This window comes from Agaricus bisporus (assembly GCF_000300575.1).
Source record: "Agaricus bisporus var. bisporus H97 unplaced genomic scaffold AGABI2scaffold_3, whole genome shotgun sequence".
NCBI classification, from domain to species: Eukaryota; Fungi; Basidiomycota; class Agaricomycetes; order Agaricales; family Agaricaceae; genus Agaricus; species Agaricus bisporus.
In genome coordinates this window covers 1056879-1080261 of record NW_006267366.1, presented here as the reverse complement: position 1 = coordinate 1080261, position 23383 = coordinate 1056879, and the positions used below count along the sequence as shown (strand labels likewise).

At 45.5% G+C, this 23383-nt stretch overlaps 4 protein-coding genes across 4 annotated transcripts; 1 reads left to right on the top strand and 3 right to left on the bottom strand.

The window, feature by feature from the left end:
* Positions 1-5952: 5952 nt before the first annotated feature.
* AGABI2DRAFT_65422 (hypothetical protein) lies at positions 5953-10373 on the bottom strand (the record flags this gene model as incomplete). Its single annotated transcript, XM_006459133.1, has 8 exons — positions 5953-6569; positions 6663-7266; positions 7320-7416; positions 7472-7650; positions 9126-9270; positions 9317-9545; positions 9603-9804; positions 9855-10373. Coding segments are annotated over 8 exons (2592 nt in total), but the record flags the coding sequence as incomplete, so codon positions are not given.
* A 1044-nt stretch (positions 10374-11417) lies between these two features.
* On the top strand, positions 11418-16005 carry AGABI2DRAFT_116170 (hypothetical protein; the record flags this gene model as incomplete). The annotated part of the gene is made up of 16 exons (XM_006459132.1): positions 11418-11748; positions 11803-12116; positions 12180-12499; positions 12551-12989; positions 13064-13177; positions 13246-13367; positions 13433-13742; positions 13796-14164; positions 14214-14390; positions 14440-14595; positions 14645-15061; positions 15118-15297; positions 15347-15409; positions 15467-15568; positions 15626-15655; positions 15712-16005. 16 exons carry the CDS (start codon positions 11418-11420, stop codon positions 16003-16005), a joined length of 3738 nt encoding a protein of 1245 aa, XP_006459195.1.
* An 871-nt stretch (positions 16006-16876) lies between these two features.
* Positions 16877-17179, bottom strand: AGABI2DRAFT_116169 (hypothetical protein; the record flags this gene model as incomplete). The annotated part of the gene is made up of 1 exon (XM_006459131.1): positions 16877-17179. One exon carries the CDS (start codon positions 17177-17179, stop codon positions 16877-16879), a length of 303 nt encoding a protein of 100 aa, XP_006459194.1.
* Positions 17180-19205: 2026 nt separating this feature from the next.
* On the bottom strand, positions 19206-19433 carry AGABI2DRAFT_55789 (hypothetical protein; the record flags this gene model as incomplete). Its single annotated transcript, XM_006459130.1, has 1 exon — positions 19206-19433. A coding segment is annotated over one exon (228 nt), but the record flags the coding sequence as incomplete, so codon positions are not given.
* Between the last annotated feature and the right edge of the window lie 3950 nt (positions 19434-23383).

The following is a 23383-nucleotide window of genomic DNA, read 5'->3' as shown; positions in this document are numbered from 1 at the left end:
TTTTGGACTTACAAATTTGCCTGCTACTTTTCAGACTATGATGAACGAACTTTTTAGGGACTTAGTAAATACGGGAAAAGTAGCTGTATTCATTGACGATATTTTAATAGGAACAGACGATGAAGAGGAACATGATAAGGTGGTAGAAGAAGTGCTGCAGAGGTTGATGGACAATGACCTATTCGCAAAACCAGAAAAATGCGAATGGAAACGAAGCAAAATGGGGTTTTTGGGATGCATAATAGGGAGAAACGGAATCAAGATGGAGGAAAGGAAAGTGAAAGACGTAGTAGAGTGGCCGACTCCAAAATGCGTTAAGGATGTACAAAGATTCTTGGGATTGGCGAATTACTATCGACGGTTCATCGAAAAATTCGCCAGTATTGCAAAACCATTACACGCATTAACCAAAAAGGACAAGAAATGGAGTTGGGGAGATGAAGAAGAAGAGGCCTTTGGTACGCTAAATGCAAGATTCACATCACACCCAATCCTAGTAGCCCCGGAATTGGATAGAGAGTTAAAAGTTAAATCTGATGCATCGGCTTATGCCACAGGCGGAGAATTGGCAATGAAATGTGAAGATGGAAAGTGGAGGCCGGTAGCATACATCTCCAAATCAATGACGGAAATGGAACGAAACTACGACATTCACGATAGGGAGATGCTGGGGATTATGCGGTGTTTAGAAGAATGGAGACACTTTCTGGAAGGGGCGAAACACAAGTTCGAAATTTGGACAGATCATCGCAATCTAGAATACTTCGCGAAAGCCCAACAACTAAATCGACGACAAGCCAGATGGGCCTTATATCTATCTAGATTTAATTTCGAATTAAAATTCCGCCCAGGAAAGACAATGGGGAAGGCAGACGCATTGAGCAGAAGACCTGACTTTGAACAAGGAACAAAGGACGATAACAAGGATCAAACCCTGTTGAAACCAGAGTATTTCGCAATCCGAGCAATGGAAGAAGGTCATATGTTAATCAATGCGGAGGAAGAGGAAATATTAGAGGAAATCAGAAAATCAGAAGCAAAGGAAGACGACGTAGTGAAAGCGGTGGAAGAGATGAAGCGAGCAAAAGTAAAGTCGCTAAGGGGAGACGAGTGGAAGCTGGAAGAAGGATTGGTACTGAAAGAAGGAAAAGTCTATGTGCCGAAAGACGAAATGTTGAGGACTAAAATCATTCGACTACATCACAATACCCCCATTGCCGGACACGGAGGACAATGGAAGACAGTAGAAATGGTGACGCGCAATTACTGGTGGCCAGGCGTCACTAAGCAAGTCCAGAAGTACGTAGAAGGATGTGATCAATGCCAACGAAACAAGAATCGACCAACACCGCCGGCAGGAAAATTAATGCCGAACCCTATTCCCACCAAACCATGGGCCGACGTATCCGTCGACTTCATAGTAAAATTACCAGAATCACAGGGAATGGACTCAATTTTGGTGGTGTGTGATCGATTCAGTAAAATGGCTCACTTTATCCCAACTACGGAAACAACATCAGCGTTACGACTAGCCAAACTGTTCAGGGATCATGTATGGAAGTTGCACGGGTTACCAGAAACGGTGATCTCAGACAGGGGACCGCAATTTGCTGCAGACTTTACAAAGGAGTTGAATAAAATGTTGGGAATTGATACTAGGTTATCTACGGCGTTTCACCCACAAACTGATGGCCAAACCGAGCGAACCAATCAAGAACTAGAACAATATCTCCGATCATTTGTCGATCATAGACAAACTGATTGGCCTGATTGGTTAGCAACGGCGGAGTTTTCCTATAACAACAAAGAACAATCGTCAACAAAGGAAACTCCATTTATGGTCAACGTGGGAAGGCACCCAAGAACTGGTTTCGATCTTCGACGACAAGGCAACCATCCGGCGGCAGTAGATTTTGCGGACCGCATGAAACTTCAACACGAGGAAACTCAAGCGGCCCTGAAAAAGGCACAAGACGATATGCGGAGGTATGTGGATAGAGGCAGAGGAGAAGCGGTAAAGTACAAAATAGGAGATAAAGTTCTATTGGCTACCCGGGACCTTCAAATCCAGGGACGACCTACCCGGAAACTTACGGAGAAGTTCATCGGACCATACACCATCAAGAAGATCATTTCCCCCAACGCAGTGGAAATAGATCTTCCTCGATCTATCCGAATCCATCCAGTAGTTAACGTCAGCCGAATAGTACTTTACCGAGAACAAGTAGAAGGACAAGGAAGTAAACCAGCACCGGCCGTAGAAATAGAAGGAGAACAGGAGTGGGAAGTGGAGAAAATCCTTAACGCCAAATGGCTCCGCGGAAAGAAGCGGTACTTAGTACGATGGAAAGGGTATACGGCAGAAGCAGACTCGTGGGAACCCGAGGAAAACTTGGCTAACGCCAAAGAATTGATTACTGAATTCCACCAACTCTATGGGGAACTCAATAGGATACATCATGTCCTACGTGACACTGGGTTCCAAGAAAGGGAACTACCTAATCGATTCACAGCCAAAACCTTATTCGGATGGGACGACAAACAATTTGATGCCGAATATCTTAAGAAGTTGGAACGTAATTGGCGAACGTGGAGGTCTTGAAGGGTCGTCTCCGGAGGAGCCGACTTTAAGGAGGGGGTACTGTTAGAACCTTGCCAGAATGTCACGGTGTCACAGTGTCACATCTGTCACATATTTTATTACATAATAATTTCCCTCTGCTGCTACAGTTCGACGGAGGCTAAACTATCAGCATACTGCTAAAATGGCACAAATTACAGATCTACCAATTGAACTTATCGATCTTATCTTTTCTTTTTTACCTCTGAACCATGCGGAGCAAGTACAATGGCGGAGGAGGGCAGCGGCTATAGGGAGAGAAGCAAGGCCGGTAGGTTGGCGCCTATCGGGTCACCAGTGTAGGGAATGCGGGAGAACGACGTTAGCAATGTGGGACGCGGAGGAGGATAAAGAGTGGGTAATACAAAGGTGGTCGGCGTGGGGGGCTCGGTATTGGGAACTGTCCGGGTTCTTCATACTATGTCCGTGTGATGCGTTGTTGGGTAACTATTTCGGACATCAATGGTTTGTGTGAGTAGATTACCGGTTTAGGAGTTGTTTGTACTTGTGGACACTTTTATGGTTTGTTTGGTATTGTTGACGTTTTTATGATCAATTTACTTTTGTTTACTTACTTCTTACTCCACTCTTCTTTTCTCATGTCAAATGTATAATTAGTTTACTTTCTCATACGTACTTCTTTTCACATGTCAGTATATAAAAAAGTTACCTAGGGTAGTTGGTCTGTGCGCCGTAGTCTAGGTATATAAAGTAGGTAGAAACTTGTAGAAGACTCCGTCGAGTTCTCTTAGGTTCACGCCTAATATTACTTTTGTCACTACACTCTTTAATTCTTGAGTTTAGGTGTGACCTGTGACATCACAGTCACAGTCGCCCTAACATTCGGACCCACTGGCTCGACTTAATCCGCTGCCACCTTACAGTTTTCCACTGACAGCCCTGTCAGTGCTGTCACTGCGTCGGGCAACTTTTGTTATAGGTTATAACCACCGAGGCGGCTGTGTTATCGCAGTAGCATCAGTTATAAGGTATAACCTATAGCAACTATTTGACGGGATAGGTCAGCGTGGGTGTTCTAGCTTATAACGAGACATGATCGCACCCACTGCATGCATGCCACTCTTTCATTATATTACATGTAACTGGTTCGATAGTATACTAATAGTACACTTTCCTCCTTTCCTAACGAATCCCACTAGGATCTTGCCCCGTTCTGTCATCGTCTAAGTGAAAGTAAACAAGTAATTACTAATAAAATTATTCTTCTGCGTATGGTGTTGGGCATGTTCATTATACACTATAACATGCCCATGGCCAATAACTTGTTGTAGTAATAACTTGTTATAGGCTATAACACACCCAAAATAAGTGTTCCGTTTATACCCCACAACGAGTCATTAGTTATATGTTATAATTATAATGTGCTCTACATAGGAGTGATTCCTGTGTCGGCTTGTTGTAATTTATAACATGTTTAGTTTTCTTGTCTACTACGGTATAACACATCCAACAACTTGTCGTAGTTATACATAATAACAGGTGCCATAACGTGTCAGAGACATGCGCATAGCCCATTTCTTTGTTAAATTTAGTCGGGTCTGTCGTAAAAGTCATACATAATGAAACTGTCATGTACCCATTACCAACTACCACTTCACGTATCATTTCTCTCTATCAGTACCCAGCCCCTCACCTTGGATGTTGCTCCATTGCTTCACAAAGCGTTCACATAACTCAATGGAAATATGGGCTTGATGGTACGCATATGCAGTCAGGCCTTCAGCCAGTTCGGGTGATTCCACTGATCGGGCGAATGTTTGTTTGTTCCACTTGTTGGCCTCGTGAGTTAGGAAGGCATTGACGCGCCTTATTTCTTCAAGTAATAGAGTTATTTCTTCTGACCAGCGATTAACACGAGCACGCGCTCGTAACCACATCAGGAAAATGTAATGGTACTTAACAAGACTTATGATTAATTGCCTTAGTCGTACCTTATTTACCACACTATAAGGCGCATAAGGCACGTAAGGCAAATTAAGTGGATAATTAAGGAATGTGTACTTATTATAACGTCAATGTTCTTCCATATCTTCCTAAGGCATGCCACAGAGGCATAAGTTATTCTTATTATACCTAAGTAGCGATTGTACATTATAGTAAATAGATTAAGGAGTAAGAATGACGGCTGGGATTGCTAAGTGAAGATGTGAGCTGAAGTGATTTGAGACTCTCTGTTTGTATTTGCGAAACTCTGCCTGTAGTATATATATATATGAAAGAAGCTAAAATAAATGTATTACAATGCATCAAGTTCAAACTCGAAGTCGCCGTCACCAGAGGCTGTCACTACTAGTCACTGCCTTCATAGAGTTCAGTCGTGATGGGGTTGACAATGCCTTGGACATCTACAACTTGAAGGCAAATCAGTAAATGAGAAAGAGCATGAAGTGAAGAACGTTACTTATCAGCCGACTTCTCTCCGAGATCCTCAACGCTGGCAGTGGAAACGTTCTCCTCAATCCACTCAGTAGCTTCCTTGACAGTGTCCAAGATAGTCTGCTTGTCATCATTATCAGGCCTCCCGCCAAGTTCCTCGGAGGCAGTGACTTTCTTGAGACCGTATTGAGACCGCAAACAAATGATGCGAGGGAGTTAAGAGCCTCAATCTTGCGCTTAGCCTCATCTTCTGCAGCAAATTTCTCTGACCGAGATAAGCCTCAGTGGTCTCCTTTGTCTTACCCAGAACCGTCTGATGGGATGCTTTGCACGAACACGGCTTACGCGTTTGCTGGATTGGTGTGGTATGCATTGATGTCTTTACAGTCACATGTTTTAGACTTTGAGAAGTGTTAGTGCTTAAACAGCAAGGTGAAAATGCCACGTACATGACGCGCCAACAACAGTATACCGTTTCAGGTCGGCGGTGACATCTTGACATGTCAAAACAAGGGACAAGGAAGAGGACGGAGAGGGTGGCAAGGAAGAGGAAGGAGAGGAAAGAGAGGAAAGAGAGGAGAGCCTTGCTTTGTGTACACATCGAATAATGGACAGAGGGAGACATCATGATAATCGTCGATATTCAAGTGGAGATGGAGCCTTGAATGGCAGTGCTTCATGTCACCATTGACTACCAGCTCATCCACCTTGCGACCAATGAGATGCTTCACATCGAAAAGATGCCATATAGCTCGGAAACTTTGGCACCAGAATTCATGCGCAGCGACAAACTTTTTAAAGAATATTATATATATGAAGAGAAACATATCCATCTGATACCTCAGCTTCACTTTGAACCTGACATGAACGATAGAAATCCTCAAACACATAAATACTCATTATATCATCTAGTAGAGAAAAACTCACCGATATCATTACGCAGTCTCAAATGCGTGGTGGCCCACATACTTGTTGACATAGAACATTGAGAAAGCGTCAAGAGATGTTGTAGATGAAGATGCACGAGGAACCGTAAAGCCGTCTTCAAAATGTGGGAGAAGGTGAGCAGCCCGGTAGATGATTGCCAAAGAAACAATTTGAAAGTCAGGACGGGCACCTCGAAAACAAGGGCGGACCATCCACATGCCGGTGTCTTCATCGGGATAGGTCTTGGGGTATCGATACTTACAAACAAGAGCACATGCATGCTCTTGGCCCTGAAAAGTGAATGAAAAGAAACAGTGAACTCGAGCAATACTCAATCCACTGCTAATTGTTTCAGCGCCTTCGTGATCCTTTAAAAATACTGTGTCGAATCGCCTGGGTCCCCCATGCCAGGAATGGATGGACCGTATCCGTTCCGTCTTCATGCCGTTGAAACCGCTTACATCACTTGGTGCATAGAAACTAGCAACTGCAGATGGAAATGTTGTGATTTGAAGGCGCATGAACTGGTTGAGGGAAATACTGCCGTAGCGGTCAGATAGGAATGATTGGAGTAGCTGAGCAAATTTTTCATTGGAAAACTTGGCGGCAATAGATGCAACAGGAACTTTGCACGCTAGAGAAGACAGTTGGGGACAATATGTCGCGTTTTGCTTGAAAAATTACGCACCAGTGGTCCTCTTTGCTAGGGCAATTCCACTACTCATGTTTCGAGTACCAACATAGGACAGGCAGTCATTATTCTCTTCACTGTTGCTATCAACTTCCCCACCGGCCAATGCATTGTTTCCCTTCCGACGGTCACATCCTGGTACAGTACAAATGTAAGCATCATGAAAATGAAAGAGTGTATTGTAGAGAATACTTTGTGACGATTTACTGAGCATGCCAAGCTTCTCATAGTGCACTCGTGCGGCGGCGAGGGCATCAGACCGGCGGTTGACTTGAAGAATCTGGTCGAGAGCTTTGTGCCGGTTGGACCTCCGGTAAGGTTCCTTGATGGCTTTGATGTGCTTCGATTCAGTGATGGAGGAGCAAAGCCCATTAGGTGCACCAAAAGCTCGAATGAGGAACGGATAGTGGTCCATTGCATACTGGCGAGGAGGTGTTGAGTTTTTTTGTCGGATACCGGCCGTAACAAAGATTTCACGATACTGGTGGAAACGAGCAAGCGCATCTTGGAGATCTTTGAGGGCATCAGTGTCAATGACTTCGCGGCGAACTATATAGCAGAACTCGAGAAATGCACGAAATGTTCGGATAATTTCTGCTGGAACATAGCCAGTAAGAGCCGGCAGATATACCTGTAATTGGGTAAGCCAAAAGATACTAGAGCACAGGCAAAAATAAATCAAACCTTCATCAATGCTTTTGAATCATCTCCGGTCCATTGATTGAACTCACGACCAGTTGGAAAGTTCCGGAGGCCTGTGAATGGAGGTGCAATAGCAATGCTGGTGAGGTATAGTATCAGACAACTTCAATATGGAGCGCCAAAAAGGTGCTTACCGATGGTCTATATCATCCAAAATTGTTTTTGCCTGTCGAGGGGAATCAGCATTAGAATAGATATATTTTTCCGTCCAATCAACAAGGTGATCTTTAAAGGTGCCTTTGATTAGTTGATGAAGAATATCTGGGGAGAGGTTTTCATAGATTGAGGCTCGAGGGAAATATTCCGTGAAAGGCTGACTTTTTTTTTTTTTTTTTTTTTTTTTTTTTTTTTTTATTTCAATTCGAATTTATTCGCGGTGCCCGTACGCAGACCGCGCCGCAGGCGGGGGGGCCAGAGGCCCCCCTTCTACGATACAATAGCCCAGAACAACATCAGAGAGAAGAGAAAAAGATAAGACGAAACTACACTACCAACTACCGACTACTAAACACCAACGCAACTACCGACATACATGATGTAATACTACGAAATAGAGATGCCGACCAGAATTGACATGTCCCACACCGGCGACAGTGGTCATAGAAACTAAAGGACTTACAAAATTGCCCCGTCTCCAATAAACTTCCAGGGCCTCCGAAGTAGCGCGCTAATTCCATAGCGCCGCGAAAGAGAAAGAAAATGTTACCTACGAGACGTTAATCTAATAAGTAGACATCATAACACACAGTTCATGATGACATAAGAAGTGGCGGACCCGCAGCCGTGACATAAGAGTCGAAGGAGGAAATTAGAAACATATCAAATGGCTCGACGCGACGAGCGAAGCGAGGAGCGGAGAGTGCAGCGTGGAAGTATGGTCACTTGCCGGACGCCGGCTTGGTGGTCCCGTCGCGTGCTTTAAACTGGCGGCGAAGCCAGGCGCGATCGAAACGGTGTTGCCAGAACGGACACTTGAGGTCCGTCGCGGCGTGTTGGCGCTTATCTGCGGGGCGCCCGGAGGCAGTGCAGTTGACACATTGGCGAACGTCGACGCGGGACGCGGCGACGCTCGTGGGATGGTTGGCCGCTTGATGAGGCCCACCGCAAAGGGAACAGCGCGCGGACTTGGCGCGGCACTGTTGATGATGATGGCCCCATCGCTGGCATCGGGAGCACAGGACGGAACCGGAATGGGGCTTAGCGCCGAGGATGCGGCAATTGACGCCAGAGACGTTAACCACCTTGTCAATGAAGGCGCGGGCGCGAGCGCCCGACGCCGTGTCGTGGATGTCAACCCATGCCCAGCATGAGTCAGAATGGGGGGAGGCGCGCATGAAGCGCGGCTTATGTTTGATGATTTTAGTCAGCTCGGCGCCAACTGGTGAGACTTTGAGGGCGTTAATGAACGCCTCGTTTTGCTTGGCATACCACTCTTTCGGGTCAGCCGTGATGTGCGGGACATCAACTACCTTGAGGTATGACGTCGACGTGATGGGATCGGAATTGATGGGCGCTTGGGGGGATGGCCAGCGCTTTCTGATATGTTTGAGGACGAACGCGGTGAGCGCCTCAGTAGGGACATGGGTGGCGGCGAGATAAACGCCGTTGCCATCAACCATGGCATGTGTAAGCTGGAGATTTGTTTGGTAATTCAAATCTCGCTTGATGTGGGCATTGAGGTCGTTGATGACCTCGGGAGTGAATGATGCGGCCGTGACGTTGAGGCAACCGTGAAAGGCTGATGAAGTATGAGATACAAATGACAAGAAAAAAAAAGAACAAGCTTACGATAACATCTCCAATCAGTCCATACTCCTCCCAAAGCGTACCCAGCTCAAGGTACTTCACGAGTGCAACAGTATGTTCTACAGTGCGAGGAATAGTTGGCTTGCCTTGGGGAACACTAAGGCCGAGTGATGGTAACGCGAGACATCTGTTTCATCTATGAGTTAGTGTATAAATTTAAATGATATACTTACCTCGTGCACCAGTTTTGAACAACACACGCCAGCACACATTGCTCGGGGTAATCAGCAATATACGGCCCCAAACCAAAAATGGCCTTTTGGAAGTGTCCATCACCACATTTCATTGCTCGTGGTTTAGTCATAGCGGGCTTGAGACTGGATAAAACATGTCGGAGTGATGAGTGAAGCAACTGACGCTTGAACTTTCGAAATGAAACAGTGTTGCGATATTGTGCATCGGCTAATAAAACTCCGGTTATTAAAAGGCTCACCGAGATTAGTATGAAGATTGACTTACTCTTAACATCGTGAAGGAACCCAATGAGGACAACCCCGCCGCGTCGAGAACGACGGGTGTTGTTGTGAATATTACCGATGGATAGATAAATCGGCCAGTATGAGTTGTCGCCAGTGCCAACCGAGACGGTAGTTTTATCACTCCCTAATATTATCGGAACAAACATCGAGTTATGGGTGTGCGGGTCCTTGCTGATCTCGTCCTAGAGACATGGAGTATTCAATTGAAGTATGAACAGCCGGAAAGACTTACCGCCTGTCTCCAAGCCCAATCACCCGACATGAAATGCCGGAAGCGATGTTTTGAGTCAAAATATTCATGGTAAGGAGAGTAATCAAACTCTTCCTCAAAATCGGGGTTTTCTACGAGCTTCTCTACCACAGCAAGGGGGTCACGATAGTGCACCGTATACTCAGCCTCCATCCAGGCAGGACGAGGTGAGTCTTCAAATTCGGGGTCTGGTATATCAAATCCACCTTTGTATGTAATAGTCGCAGACTTCCACGGTACTTCACCGTATGGAATGGCATCAATGGTCGCATAGAGGTCCCGGTGGTTTAAAAATGGAGGATCATTGTCTCTGGCAGCCCATAAACTCATTAGTTTATCGATCTTACCAGCCGACATCTCTTCACCCGAGTACAGAAATTCGGCAGTCTCGAATTGATACCGGTCTGTAAATGGGAACCAGTCATGGTGTTGGCGTTCCGCTGGCTCCGGCAGGGGTGCATCTAAAGGAAGGAGTCGTCCGTTTGCATCACAAGGTGCACCTGGGGGGCAACATTCGGCGAAATCAGTCGCAGCACCACAAGCTTAGCATCCATAGCAATACTATGACTTACCTGTTAAAAACGGATGATAGACATATTTTAAACGGGGTTCATCCTCCACTTCTGGAGTACCTGCTAAGGTTGTAGGTGTTCTTTCAGCGCAAGACAAAATGAAGTCTAAAATAATATTGCTCAGAAGCGAGAATCAGAAGGTAAAGTCATAGACGGAGGATATACCTTCGTTGTTAAGACCATCAAAGTCCACCAGCAGGCTACATGACACTTCGGGTAGATCGTGACAACTCGGACCATGTTGAGAGTTGGGCACGAAGGGAGCTACATCTTCGGCTTGAAGGTTCATGGGACTGGCAAACTCAGACTCAGATTCATCGTGGTAGCACTGGTAATGCTCAAAATGTAAGCGTTCAGGTATTTCGGTATCAAAGCTAGATGTTTTCTTACCCAGTGAGCTACCTGATCATCTGGGGCCTCATCTCCGAGTTCATCCGAATTCAAGTCTGAATATCAAATTGGCATAAGTCAGTAAACGTATTAGACTGGTAGCAATAGTATACAGCGTACCTGACAGGCTATGTTCTGGTAGGAGTGGTTGGTGCCGAGCCATAGTATGTTTGTGGTGAATATGTTGTTTGAGTCCTCCTTTACTCTTCACCCATTTTCCGCAATTGACAAAAGGGCAGGGGATGGAAAACGCGTCAGTCTTCATGGATGGTAGTGGAGTTCAACGCAGCAGTAGCTCGAATACGAAACCTAATGAGGATTAGTTTACTATGTTACCATAAGTTACCAATTTCGGTATCATGGCGTGATTTATTGAATTGAGGTAAAGGCACCGCGCCACCTACATTCCAGCTAAGCCCCACTGATCATGCTTGGTACCCTACAAACATTGGAACACCGTGACACATCGTTCTTTTTTCGTGTTTACTATTTACTACTATAGCAACGCCAGTGAGTATTTGCTTCAAAACCATCGAGTGGAAAACTTACTTAAAGTGGCACTGGCAGTTGCGTAGACTCAGATATGCCAATGACAACCCGAGAAGCGAACAAGACCAAGCGGCCAGCGCTCGTGCTCATTCAAGCAAGGTCACCAAAGAAAACCAGACGGAAGCTGAAGTCTCGGAAGGAGAAGGAGGCGCCACTTGAAGAAGGCATCGAGCACATTTCCGAAATTGAAATTAGACAAGCAGAGATGCATACTGACGCGTCCAATGCCACTCCAGCGGCAACGACGCGTGCCACTAGGCCCAGAACTGCCACGGTGGGAGCAGAAGTGACTCAGAAGAAGGATGTAGCGCATTCCTCGAAATCACGAAAAAGACCTAAAAACGGTGGCGGCAGTTCAGCCAAAGGTAAATTTTGATATCCCACTCCTAGTACACACCTGAACTCAAAATCTGTTGCAGCTGATTTCAGGACGGACGCAAACTTGGACGACGATGAACTTGAAGAACCACCAGTGGCACCTACAAGTCAGAATAATACCAAGAAAGTGTCAGCACCACGTGCAGCTTACAAGGAAGTCCGGACAGCAATAGAAGCAAAGAAGCTTCAGCATGTCACAAATCAGGCTCAAGCATTAGTAGTCGACAAGGATCAGGACGTAGTAATGGCACCCGGCACCACCACTGGTACCGGCTACCAGGCAACAAAGTCTACCAGTTACAAAGGGCCCAATAATAGACCCTCAACGAAGCGAGCACATGTCTATGGCATTACAGTAAGTTCGAGCCATACACTAGTACATGTTAGAAAAATTGCACTCACCAAACACCCATCACAGGATCCCGATACCCCAACTATACAATCACCAGTAGCGAAACGTATGCGTGGCAGCCGCATTGAGAGCAGTTCCAAAGCAAGCAAAAGACCTCTTCCACAAATAAACTGGGGAAATCAAGCCGAACCCACCAAGAGAGCAAAATCTGCAGCGCAAAATTCCGCTGTCAGCTCACTGGTTGATGTCAGAATGGATATCTTTGGCTCACCACTGAACGATACTCCAGAGGATCTCTTCCGAGTTGATGGCGCTAAGGATCCCAAGCTCCAGGTAGAAGAAAGTGGTGGTGGACTTGAAGGAACATACGATGCCGCTGATGACAGGTGCGACATCAGGATCAAACAGAGGGTGAAACGTTTTGACCAACCTACCAGGGTGGATACGGACTCCAAAATGGATGAAGCAACCAGCGCCGTGGTTGAATCTAATGACAACTCGGAGTATCTGAGCTCAGAAGCTTCAAGTTCGGAATACGAGCCCAGTGAAAAAAGCAAACCTGAGTCTATGAACGACGTGGACGAGGTCGACTCAGACGCAGGCCTGGGACTTGCAAAAATGTCCGACGATGAGCCCGTCGTTATCACCCCTAGCCAGAAGTATAGGGCTCCATTTCTAAATGAGACGTTTGACGACTACAAGGAGTGGCATGAAGTATCAGGTGAAGAAGATGATTTTGTGAGATCAATGCTCATTCAACGAGGATATTACGGGGACTCACTGGATGAACCCGATGGGAGCCAACCTGTCGATGAATTGGAGCCTTTTGAACACGATGAAGCATACGACTTCAGTGGTTTGAATCCTTGTAGAGACGTGAGTGGTTATTCCCGGACTCGGCTTTAAAGCGATGACTTACTTGGCGCTGTGGGAATTCCATCCAACCATAGACATCAGAAGACGGGGCTTTGCCTGGTCGAAGAACGTTGGACATCCATGATACCAACAAGGCGAAGGGGAGAAGGGGGGAGGGGCAAAGCAATAGCATGGGAGACAACTCGAAGGTGCGTGTTGTCCTTGAACACGAGGTGGCACATGTGAACTTCTCATCACCTCGCTGACTAAATTGAAGTTCCCACCTAACTTCCACGACAACGGGACTTATCATGAGCGCCTCCACACCATCACTGCTACTCATCCTTTACCCGGCGACAGCCAGACCAACCATGGCGAAAGGAGTCATAGTTTCGGCAGGTAAGTCCAGTGTACTATGTTGTCTGCTGCCAAAAGCTCTGACGAATTAACTCGGGCTCCGCCAGTGGCAACTCGCAGACTCATGGATGGTCTGAGGCACCTGCCTCCCCTCCCCCAGTGGTGGCTTTATCTCAGGCAAAGGGTAAAGAACGAGCAGAACCACGTATTACTCAATTCACTCAGATATCCCGTCCTCAAGCCGAAAATCTCCTTTCTCAAGCCGATCATCTTCGACTTGCTAGCGGACAAAACAAACAAACGTTCAATGTGGTGAATGACTTCGGTGGAATGTCCGATCATGATGAAGAAGAAGGTGAAGAACATTTCCATGCAAAGAGTAGTCCGCTTAAGGATGGAAGACGTCTGGATAATCAAGTAAGTTTTATAGAAGATTTGAATTAGTTAGCTGATTGTCTCCGCGCTGGCAGTTTATTATAGATATCGATGACACTCCCAAAGCCCGACCTGGACATAACAAGCGTGCTATCAAACCCCAATCCATAAAGGTTGAAGATGCGGCCGACTATGAATCCAAAACTGGCCCCAACTTGAAGATCCGTGCGCGTGTCAAGAACAAACACCTTCCGGCCGAACTTACCCAGCCCGTCGATACATGGAAACTGGTCATCCTGCCCACTTTTTTTAACTGGCTTGCGAGTCAGGAGGATCCCTGGAACCAACCACAAAACACTATCGTCGAGGTCTTGGAGACGATCTGTCGGGCAAATGTCAGGGGAAGTTATACACTTAAACGAGACGATGATAAAAGCGGAGCAAAGAGTGCAGAGTTTAAACGGGTGAGTTACAAATACCCTTCGTTGAATTTTTACTCATAGCTTCTACCAGGTGTCGCAAAAGATTAGTGACTGGAAGTCGAAGCTCGGCTCCACCGCTATCTGGGCAATCAACACCATCTTTGAGTGTAGACCAGAGATATTTGGGGATTCGGACGAAGCCCATGTTGATTGGGCTGATTGGCATCAAGACGGGTGCCGTTTTTTATTTGTGAATGTCGAGACGATTGTAAGTCAAAAAATTCGAAGGGACAAGCAACTGATAATATCCTTTCCAGCCTCCGAAGGGAATATTTCAAAGTGATGCATTCCTGCACGTACTCGGGGCTCACTTTGCTCTGTTCACGACTGATGAGAAAGCCTGGGCACCTGGTTTGACTCACGACTCGATCAATCGTGAGCCATGGGGTGCAATTGCGATTGCTGCAGCAGCGGTAAGTACTTATGTTATCATTCCTTTCCGTTCATAATCAAGCCTTTCAGGTTGAGCGGGCGGTTGTACTCTGGAGCAACCGCGATCTTACAGTTGAGATCATGAAGCGTGCCGCAAAGTCCAAGAGCCACTCGATCGACTTTCCGAAGAAGATGAATGCAAAAGGAGTTGAAACGCAGAGCCATGCCCTCTTCGCAGAACCGAAGTGGGGACCACGGACACAATATTACTATCGGAATATCAAGGCAAAGGTCAACAAGGGAGCATGGAACTGGGCCGAAATCTACGGCCTCCTTGAACCTCACATCAAGGCCCTACGAAAACGCGAGAAATCCAGGCCTAAGGTTCAAAAGCCTGCCCTGGAAATTGCAGATTTTGGGGACGAAGACCTACTTGAGGATGCCGCTGACATGTCAGGTGGTAATCTCATCTTCCAGCCCGCCCCATCCAAGCCTTGGATTTCGAAGGTTTGCGCTTTATTTTCTGTTTAGTATCAAGTCTCAATACTAACTTAATACCCGAGTTGTTGGAGCCGTCTCAATCCCACCTCGGGCCTTCTCGTCAAACTTCATGGCAACCCACCGGCAGTTCAACAGGTTCAAACCCCGGGCTAACCCAAGCTCCTCCACCGTCTCGGGGGTCTAGGCACTCTCCTTACCACTATGAATTGGGAACCCAGTCATTGGCAGCATCGGCGAATTGGGTAAGTTTTTTTTTTCCAAGCTATGCGTCTCACCATCCTTTGTACTTAGGGTCTCGATTCCAATTTCTCTCATGAAACTATGGCCCACGCGACATCCGGTTCAGCTGCGCAGGTGAGTATACCAAGTATAGTTTATATGTGTATTAGTACTTACACTTTGTATCCCAAGCATTTCCATGCCACTCGTCATCACCACTCCCTTGCGCCTAAGTCTTCTTCCAACTTTCGGTCAGAGACATATTCACAGGACCTGGGAGAATCGAGAGGCAAGGTACGACTCTTCCACTTCGTCATCCGACACTATTAATACTAATGTGAATACATTCAGACTTTCACTACCGCCCCTCAGGCTGCAGAGGTAAACATCCATTTGCTAGCTACGTGTACTACTCACCTGAGCCTGATTTTTTGCAGGCTGCACCCCGAGGTCGTCAACATCGCTCGATCTCCTCCAGCACTTGTGCTGAATCATTCTCCGAGCCGATGCCAAATCATTCGCAGCAATATCAACCTAAGGCCTACTCAAAGTTGCAGCACAACAATTCCTCCAAACGTACTTCAAGCTTGGATATTCAACATCTCAATCGCCATTCATCAGCGCAAAATGCGGTTGCTACGATGCCCACTAGGCATGTCAAGAAGGGTCAGGTTCCATTGATTATACGTCATCACTCCCAGCCAGAGGCAGGGCCATCGCGACGCCGCTAACTTGACACCTCCACCTTCAAGGTCGAGGACGGTTCAGAGGACATACTAAGTTTTTCCGATCTTCATCCAAATCTGCTTGCTTTTTCTTTTTAGATGTCGCCTTAAGCCGAAATTGCACTGGCATTTCATCCAAGTTCTGTCCCGTTGGTGCATTATACCTCTTCATTTTTTGAGAATTTTCGCGATATGTTTCGTACTGCTAGCCTGAGTATACAGTTTACTACTATATCTCCTATCACTGCTTTCGATGCAGTATAATATTATTTCGTTGTGCTGTGCAGACTTAGGATGGACTTAAGATGAGCCTTAAGTAATGCTTAGTTGTTCAACAATAAATTCAACTGACTCGAAATCTGGGTTGCCTTATACAAGTTAATTGACTTATAAATGTACTTAAAGCTCAACTTGGGAAATGTACTTATAGATTGACTTATCGAATATCCTTATATTAAAAGATTAAGGATAGCCTAAGTTGACTTTAAGATTAGACCCTGCCTTAGGCAAAATTGCCTTAGGCTGGCCTTACACAAATGCCTAAGACTCATAAGGCACGAATAAGTCATGTTACATTTTCCTGATGCACTGGATTCGAAGCACTTTCAAGCCCATTAGTGTTCACAAACTCCACTCTCCGCTACGTATTGACACATACCGTCTTGAACTTTCTCACCCTTTTCACCGACACTTGCCGCATGAACACCCGGAGCCATCCAAATCCATGATAACATTTGACTTCCTTCTCCCATCCCTTCTCCCTGCAAACCGGTAACATGCTTGTCCTCCAAGACCTGCAGAACATTTCTCCACGACGGCCCCCTGTCTAAAGCACTTTCGAGAGACACCAGTGCTGCATAAGCTGTCCAATATTTCATTACGCCACCTTCACTCGTGCAAGATTCTGTTTGATAAGGACTTGTGAGCGGGTATTCTGGGATACACCACAAGCGTAAATCTGTTTGTATTTGTTTAGATAACTATCCACACGGAGATGACTGCGGAGTGAGGTGAGGGCATCCTTAGCTTGTGCCTCGCGCAGGACCCATTCCATTTCCATCAATGAGCGGTCAACAAATGTTGCGGCTTTGAGTGCAATGTGATGTTTGACGGCCAAGACTTCCGAAGGTAGATACAACTTGCAATCAAACGCTCTTGGTTCCATTGTGTTTGATGACATGCGCTGAGCATCAAGCGCTGATACGCCTCAAAAATATTTGCGCAATTTTACGCAATTTTTAGGCTATTATTACCAGAAGTATACGGTTCTCGCGGAGTAGCTACCCGAGTACTAAGTCGAACCCTTCATAGAAACTTAGGAAAAATACGACAAATCCTATTTATATTCGTCAGCAGTCTATAACTAGTAGACTCTCCTTCCGTTAGCCGGAAAGCTCAGATAAGACTGGTGAATCTAGTATTCCTGATGTCTCTCTGTGTATATGGAGGATAGAAGCACAATAGCAGGAAAACTGTACTGCACACCCAAAGACTAGCTGGTCGTATTGGACCAATGACCCATACAGACTATCCCTACAAAGTCACGGGTTCTAATTATCAGAACTTCGAGTACTAGAGGCCGATCGCTCGGTAGCTACCTCTATACCCGGAAGCCAGATGAGGAAATTACCTGATACAGACACAGATATGATAAGATAAACTTATCTAGATTAGACCAGACATACCTGGGAGTTGAAACGATGACTCGGGACCTCAGGCTATTCTAAGAAAAGGTGTTCCTGGGATGAACCTTGGGTCTGGTAACAGATCCTACTAAGGACACATCCTGAGGCACTTCCCCTGGGCAGGAACTCCGAATTCCTGATCCGATCCGACCGAAGGAGAGATCCCTAATCACTCCGAAGGCTTGGGAAGATCAGTGCAACTTATGGACCTGTACCTTACCAATCTATACCCCTGTAGCTACTTATCTAGTTTTATTCTTGGACGTTTTTCCCATGTTTACTCAGCTTTCTCATGTACGCGGATATGTTCTCATTTAGTATCTCTCTCGAATATAAAAGACCAGGTGCAAGGGAGGGATAAGCAAGCATTCTTGCCCCCACTTTTGCACTTAGGACATTGCAGGTGCATTTTTGGAATATATAAGTTTTGCTTCGGTCATAGACCACTATCAGATGTACACAGAATTCAGAGAAACTTTATTAAAAAGTTAACTCAGACTCAGACAAAGATTCCTGCGACTTAGCGCTTTTAACGAAGTAGCTACTAACTTAAGAATTGATCACCTGGTGCACAGAGGCATTTCGAGGTTGACTGTTCGAAGCTTAGCGTCGTACAAAGACACAGAAAGTAGTCTAGTAAAAGTCAAGTCAGTTCAAAGTTAGTTAGCAAAGTTAGTTTAGTCAGAAGTTCAGTAGTACAAGTTCAAGTTTCAAGTAGTTTAAGCGTTCGCATCGCACCTCTATTCTTCATAACAGAAGTTCACACCTTTACCTTCATATTATCAGATATTCCCCCTTCGAAATCGCAGAGGCAGTATAGTAGCTACTAAGCGACTATATCGTTTTTGTTGTTTGTTCTTCGTATCTACAAACCTATACTATCCTCTACAGCGCTCGCAAAAATGTGACACCAGGGATGAAGAAAGCTTGTACCTGGCTCCAGGCGTCCAGGCGTCAGTTGATGAGATTACAGCGCTCTTGAAGTTTTGCTTGCTGTAACTCCATGGGGTGAAGTCCACTTGAAGCCATGTCTTTGCGGAGTCGGCGCCTGCCAAAAAACAAGTGAATGACCATGACAGAAAAACTTGTATATAAATGTACTGTGCTTCTTCGAGCTCTAGTCCCAAAATCAACATACCACTAGCCGAAACTGAAGAGGGTGACATTCTCATGCCTTTCTCTGATGCCTCTTGCTTGGCTAGCATCAACCGGACATCATTCTGACTCATATCTAAAAGAATGAGTCGGAATTTTTACTCCGAGATTGAAAGAAAACAACCTTGAACCCGCGGCATATGGGTTTGGCCTTGTTGGGTCCTCCTCCCAAGCTTCAACTTCCTTCCACCATTCCTCTAACCAAGTTTTATCCAGCTCTTGTTCCATCTGATGAAGCTGGCTCAGCTGCTCTGTCTTCGACGATAAGGCATTCTTGAATTTATCGAATAGGGCTCGACCTGCACGTTTGTGAAATGTATAGGAATTTAGCCATATATAGGACTATGACGCACCGATATTTGTCTTTTTCTTCCAGTTCATGTTGCCCATGTGACTTTCTAACTTATCTTGTTGTGCACCGGGACCCATCTCCCGAGTACTAGTGGACAATTTGTTGATTCGAGACCAGCCACGTTCCACCCCTTCTCCATCCGTTCTTCCGACACCTTTTGTCAAATTAAAAGAATAATCGCGGTGGCACTTCTCCACATGTGCAGGAAGGTGGAACTTGGGAACTAGGAATGTTATATCAACATTACCTTCATTTACGAACCACTCGGCAGGAAACTTGTGTGACATTCAATCTCAGAACTTGACGCTCCACTGGCAAGCGATATCATATGAGACCACGAGACGGCCAAAAGACCTGTTAGCGAGGCTTGAATAAAATAAGTAGTCCATATTGAGATATCTATCCATTGGTCAGAGCACACAAAGTCTATAACGAGGAAGAGAATCCTACCGTTCTCCCTTCTGTAAATCACCGATAGAATTTGGACGGCGGAATTCATGTCGAGCACAGTCAACAGCCCCACATCTGGTCGCGGTGCAGCCTTGAGTTTCTTTCGTATCAGCGCTATTGACAGCGTCGTGAGATACGCATTGACTGAGCTACAGAAATGGGTCAGATTTATGAGAAAAATGAAAGCAGCAGTCGCACTTCTTGTTTCTCATTCGCATACTTCTTCAAATGCTCAATGTACGGCCCTGTCCTCACGAAGTAACCAAAACCTTGATTAATTGCTGGATCTTTGTCCTCACTGGATATATGTTTCCTGCAAAGACGGAAGTTGGCATCTATGGCCAAGAAGAGAGTATACAACCACCTAATAGTATTAGAAGAAGTAATATTGAAAGCGAAAAGCACTCACTTTTCATCAGGTGGCGCGTCTTGCCAATTGTTGGGTAGATTGATATTGGGATGGGGGGGCAGAGAACCGCACACTCCCCCAACTGTGTACCTGCAATTCCAGAAGAATCGTGGCCACGGCCCGCGCGCTTGAAGATCTTGAGAGCACTCCAGCATCGGGTCATCCGTAAGAACTCTCGATATCTAGCCTATACATGGGTTAACGATACTTCGGTAACAATGAAGTTCAAGACACTTACCCTTGGCTGATATATCCCTGGGTTGTCAGTCTCTCGAGCGATGCTTTGGTAATACTGATATGCGGAACATTTGGACTCGAAACTAAGAAGTTCATATCTCTTCAAGAGTTTAAAGGTGGTGGCTGTACGTGGGTGTTTCATGGTTGCAGGGTACAGCCGAGCACGCAAGAGTTGATCAACTGTATTGGTTGCACTCTCACACCCGCAGAAGTCCAGGGAGACGGCATGAATGGCATACATATCAAGGATTGTGAAGTTGGTAGCAGGGAGGGGAGCAGGGCATTGTTTGCCCACGGGATGGCCAAGCTGGATTCGAAGGCCAAGCAAATGCAAACTCGTGGGCTGAAAGAAGCCCGGATGCGTCCATTCCTGAACAGTATATGAATAGTACTGCTGAATATGGTCACAAAAAGACACACCTCAATCCTGTGCAAGGGATTGCGATTATGCACAGCTACAGTGACGGACAAAACCGTTGCAATGTTTATAACACCTTCAAAGATACTATTATAGCATGTGACAAACTGACCGTGACATCACGTAATTAACATTGTTCGAAAGCCATGCTTCTTGGCTTTAATTCGATAGTAATACCATTATGTAATTCTAAATATTCGTTGAAATACTGGCAATTTACTAACAAAGATGCATTGCAACAGTTTTGTCCCTCTCATTCACCAAGTACAAATCTCTATGTTTAGTACTTAGTATAGCCTCCCTTTGCCTTGATTACAGCTTCTACCCTTCTAGGCATACTCTCTATCAAATTCTGACACACCTCAGGCTTTATATCATTCCACTCCTTATCCACTCTTGTCCAAAGTTCTCCAATTCCCCTAAGTGCTTCTTCATACTCTTCAAGCTTGATTTTGAGGTGGTCCCAGAGATGTTCAATTGGATTGAGGTCTGGAGGCTGTGCTGGCCATGGCAACAAATCAATGTTGTTCTCTTTGAACCAGTTCTGGGCCTTTTTTAGACTTGTGCTTGGGGTCATTGTCCTGCTGAAATATGAAATCCTCCCTTTCTTTCCCATAATACTCCACACTATCCTCCAGATTGTCCTCCAAAATGCTAACATATAGATCAGCATCCATTTTACCTTCAATTTGGCATGCATAGCCACATCCCTCCCAAAACATACAACCCCACATCATCAAAGAACCTCCTCCAAACTTCAAAGTCCCAGACACCAGTCTATCACTCAAGCCTTCTCCATCCTTTTTCCACACCCATTTTCTTCCATCTGACCCCAAACGATTAATCTTTGTTTCATCAGACCATACTACCCTTTTCCAGTCTTCTATTGTCCAGTTTTGACGAGCTAAAGCCCAGTCCAAGCGATCCTTGCGGTGTTTGGGCTTGAGCAAAGGACGTTTAACCTTTACTACAGCCTTCATACCAGCGCGGGAAAGAGTTCTACGGATGGTCTTTGTAGAAATTGAGTGGGGCAAGCTGTTGGCAAGTAGTCTCTTGACTTGAGATGCGTTGTCAGCCTTTTGAGAGGTGATTAAGCGAACAGCGTAGCAGGTATCAGAAGATGTAAGCAGTCTAGGACGACCACCTGAGGATATAGCAAGGTTGGGACGGTGCTTGGATCTAATTCTGGATATAGTGGAATGATGTATGCTGGTAGAAGTAGAAATTTCATGAGCTGATGCTCCTGAATCAAGCAAATAAAGGATATGAGAGAGCTGGCTTGGAGTGAGGGGCTTCATTGTAAAGAATCATGCCAAAAATGCTCTGTATATATACTCAAAGTGTGGCTGTGCTGACTTTTCATCTTTGTTGAATGTGGCTGTGCTGATTTTTCAAGTCAGTCAACAGAGTCAGGTGACTTTGTACTTGGTGAATGAGAGGGACAAAACTGTTGCAATGCATCTTTGTTAGTAAATTGCCAGTATTTCGACGAATATTTAGAATTACATAATGGTATTACTATCGAATTAAAGCCAAGAAGCATGGCTTTCGAACAATGTTAATTACGTGATGTCACGGTTAGTTTGTCACATGCTATAATAGTATCTTTGAAGGTGTTATAAACATTGCAACAGTTTTGTCCGTCACTGTATGATACAAGACTTGCAGAGGAGTTCATCCGTGAAGCAGTCGCAACAACGAAACTCCGGGCTTTCCTGGTGACACTCCGAACAGAATTCCTGCACCCTATACTCCCCGCGGCCTTCGAGTCGAATCATCTCATCTACAAAATGGTCAATTTCTTCTTGCCAAGATTTCATCGGGTCCTCCTATAAAAGTCACCAACCAAATCAAACAAAAATAACTGTTAATATGGCGGACATACAGGTGACTTGTTTTCATTGGCCTTATGCATTTCTAACGCTTCAACCATCAAGGCATCTTCATCTATCTGTCCGATCAGGTCGTCATTTCTGTCTGGCCACTCATGGACAAGGAGTGTTGTAAGCTCGCCGGGGGAGAAAAGGAACGGTGGGTCTTCGACGAGCTCGTGTATGGGGTTTGTAGTGAGATGGATATCTAGCCTCGTTCTCCTTGTCCCCAAGGAATCTGATATCCATTGAGTCATGGGAAGTACACAGGGACACGGGTTACAGGGTTGAATTTCTGAGAGAGTTGGGACATTGGAAGACTGGCGAGACTTTGAGCTTGAGGGTGTTATCACACTCAAGACAGGTACTTTGGACGATTGTTTAGGGTTTGACGGCACCAGTGTATGTGGAGCTTTGCGTTTAGTTGAGGAAGAAGGCATAAATGGTGGTGCAAAACAACTTTGCCCATGCACGTCTGTGCATAGGCCTACACCATCAGTAAAAAGTTTTGTCACTTGAAGCTACTTGAAGCTACTTGAAACCATCTTGAAAAAACTTCAAGTACTCATCAAGTAGACTTTTTTCTCAAGTGCCTCAAGTCAGGGTCTAATCTTGAGAGCTACTTGAAGTCAGGTTTTCAAGTCCCTCAAGTAGTCTCAAGTGGTGATATCAACTAGAGTACTCAAGTATCTCAAGTTTGTCCAAGTATGTTCAAGACAGGTAATATTTAATATTATAATATGGCCAAGTATACATCAAGTTTCATCAAGTGACTCAAGAGCTCTTCAAGTATGTATCAAGTTCATC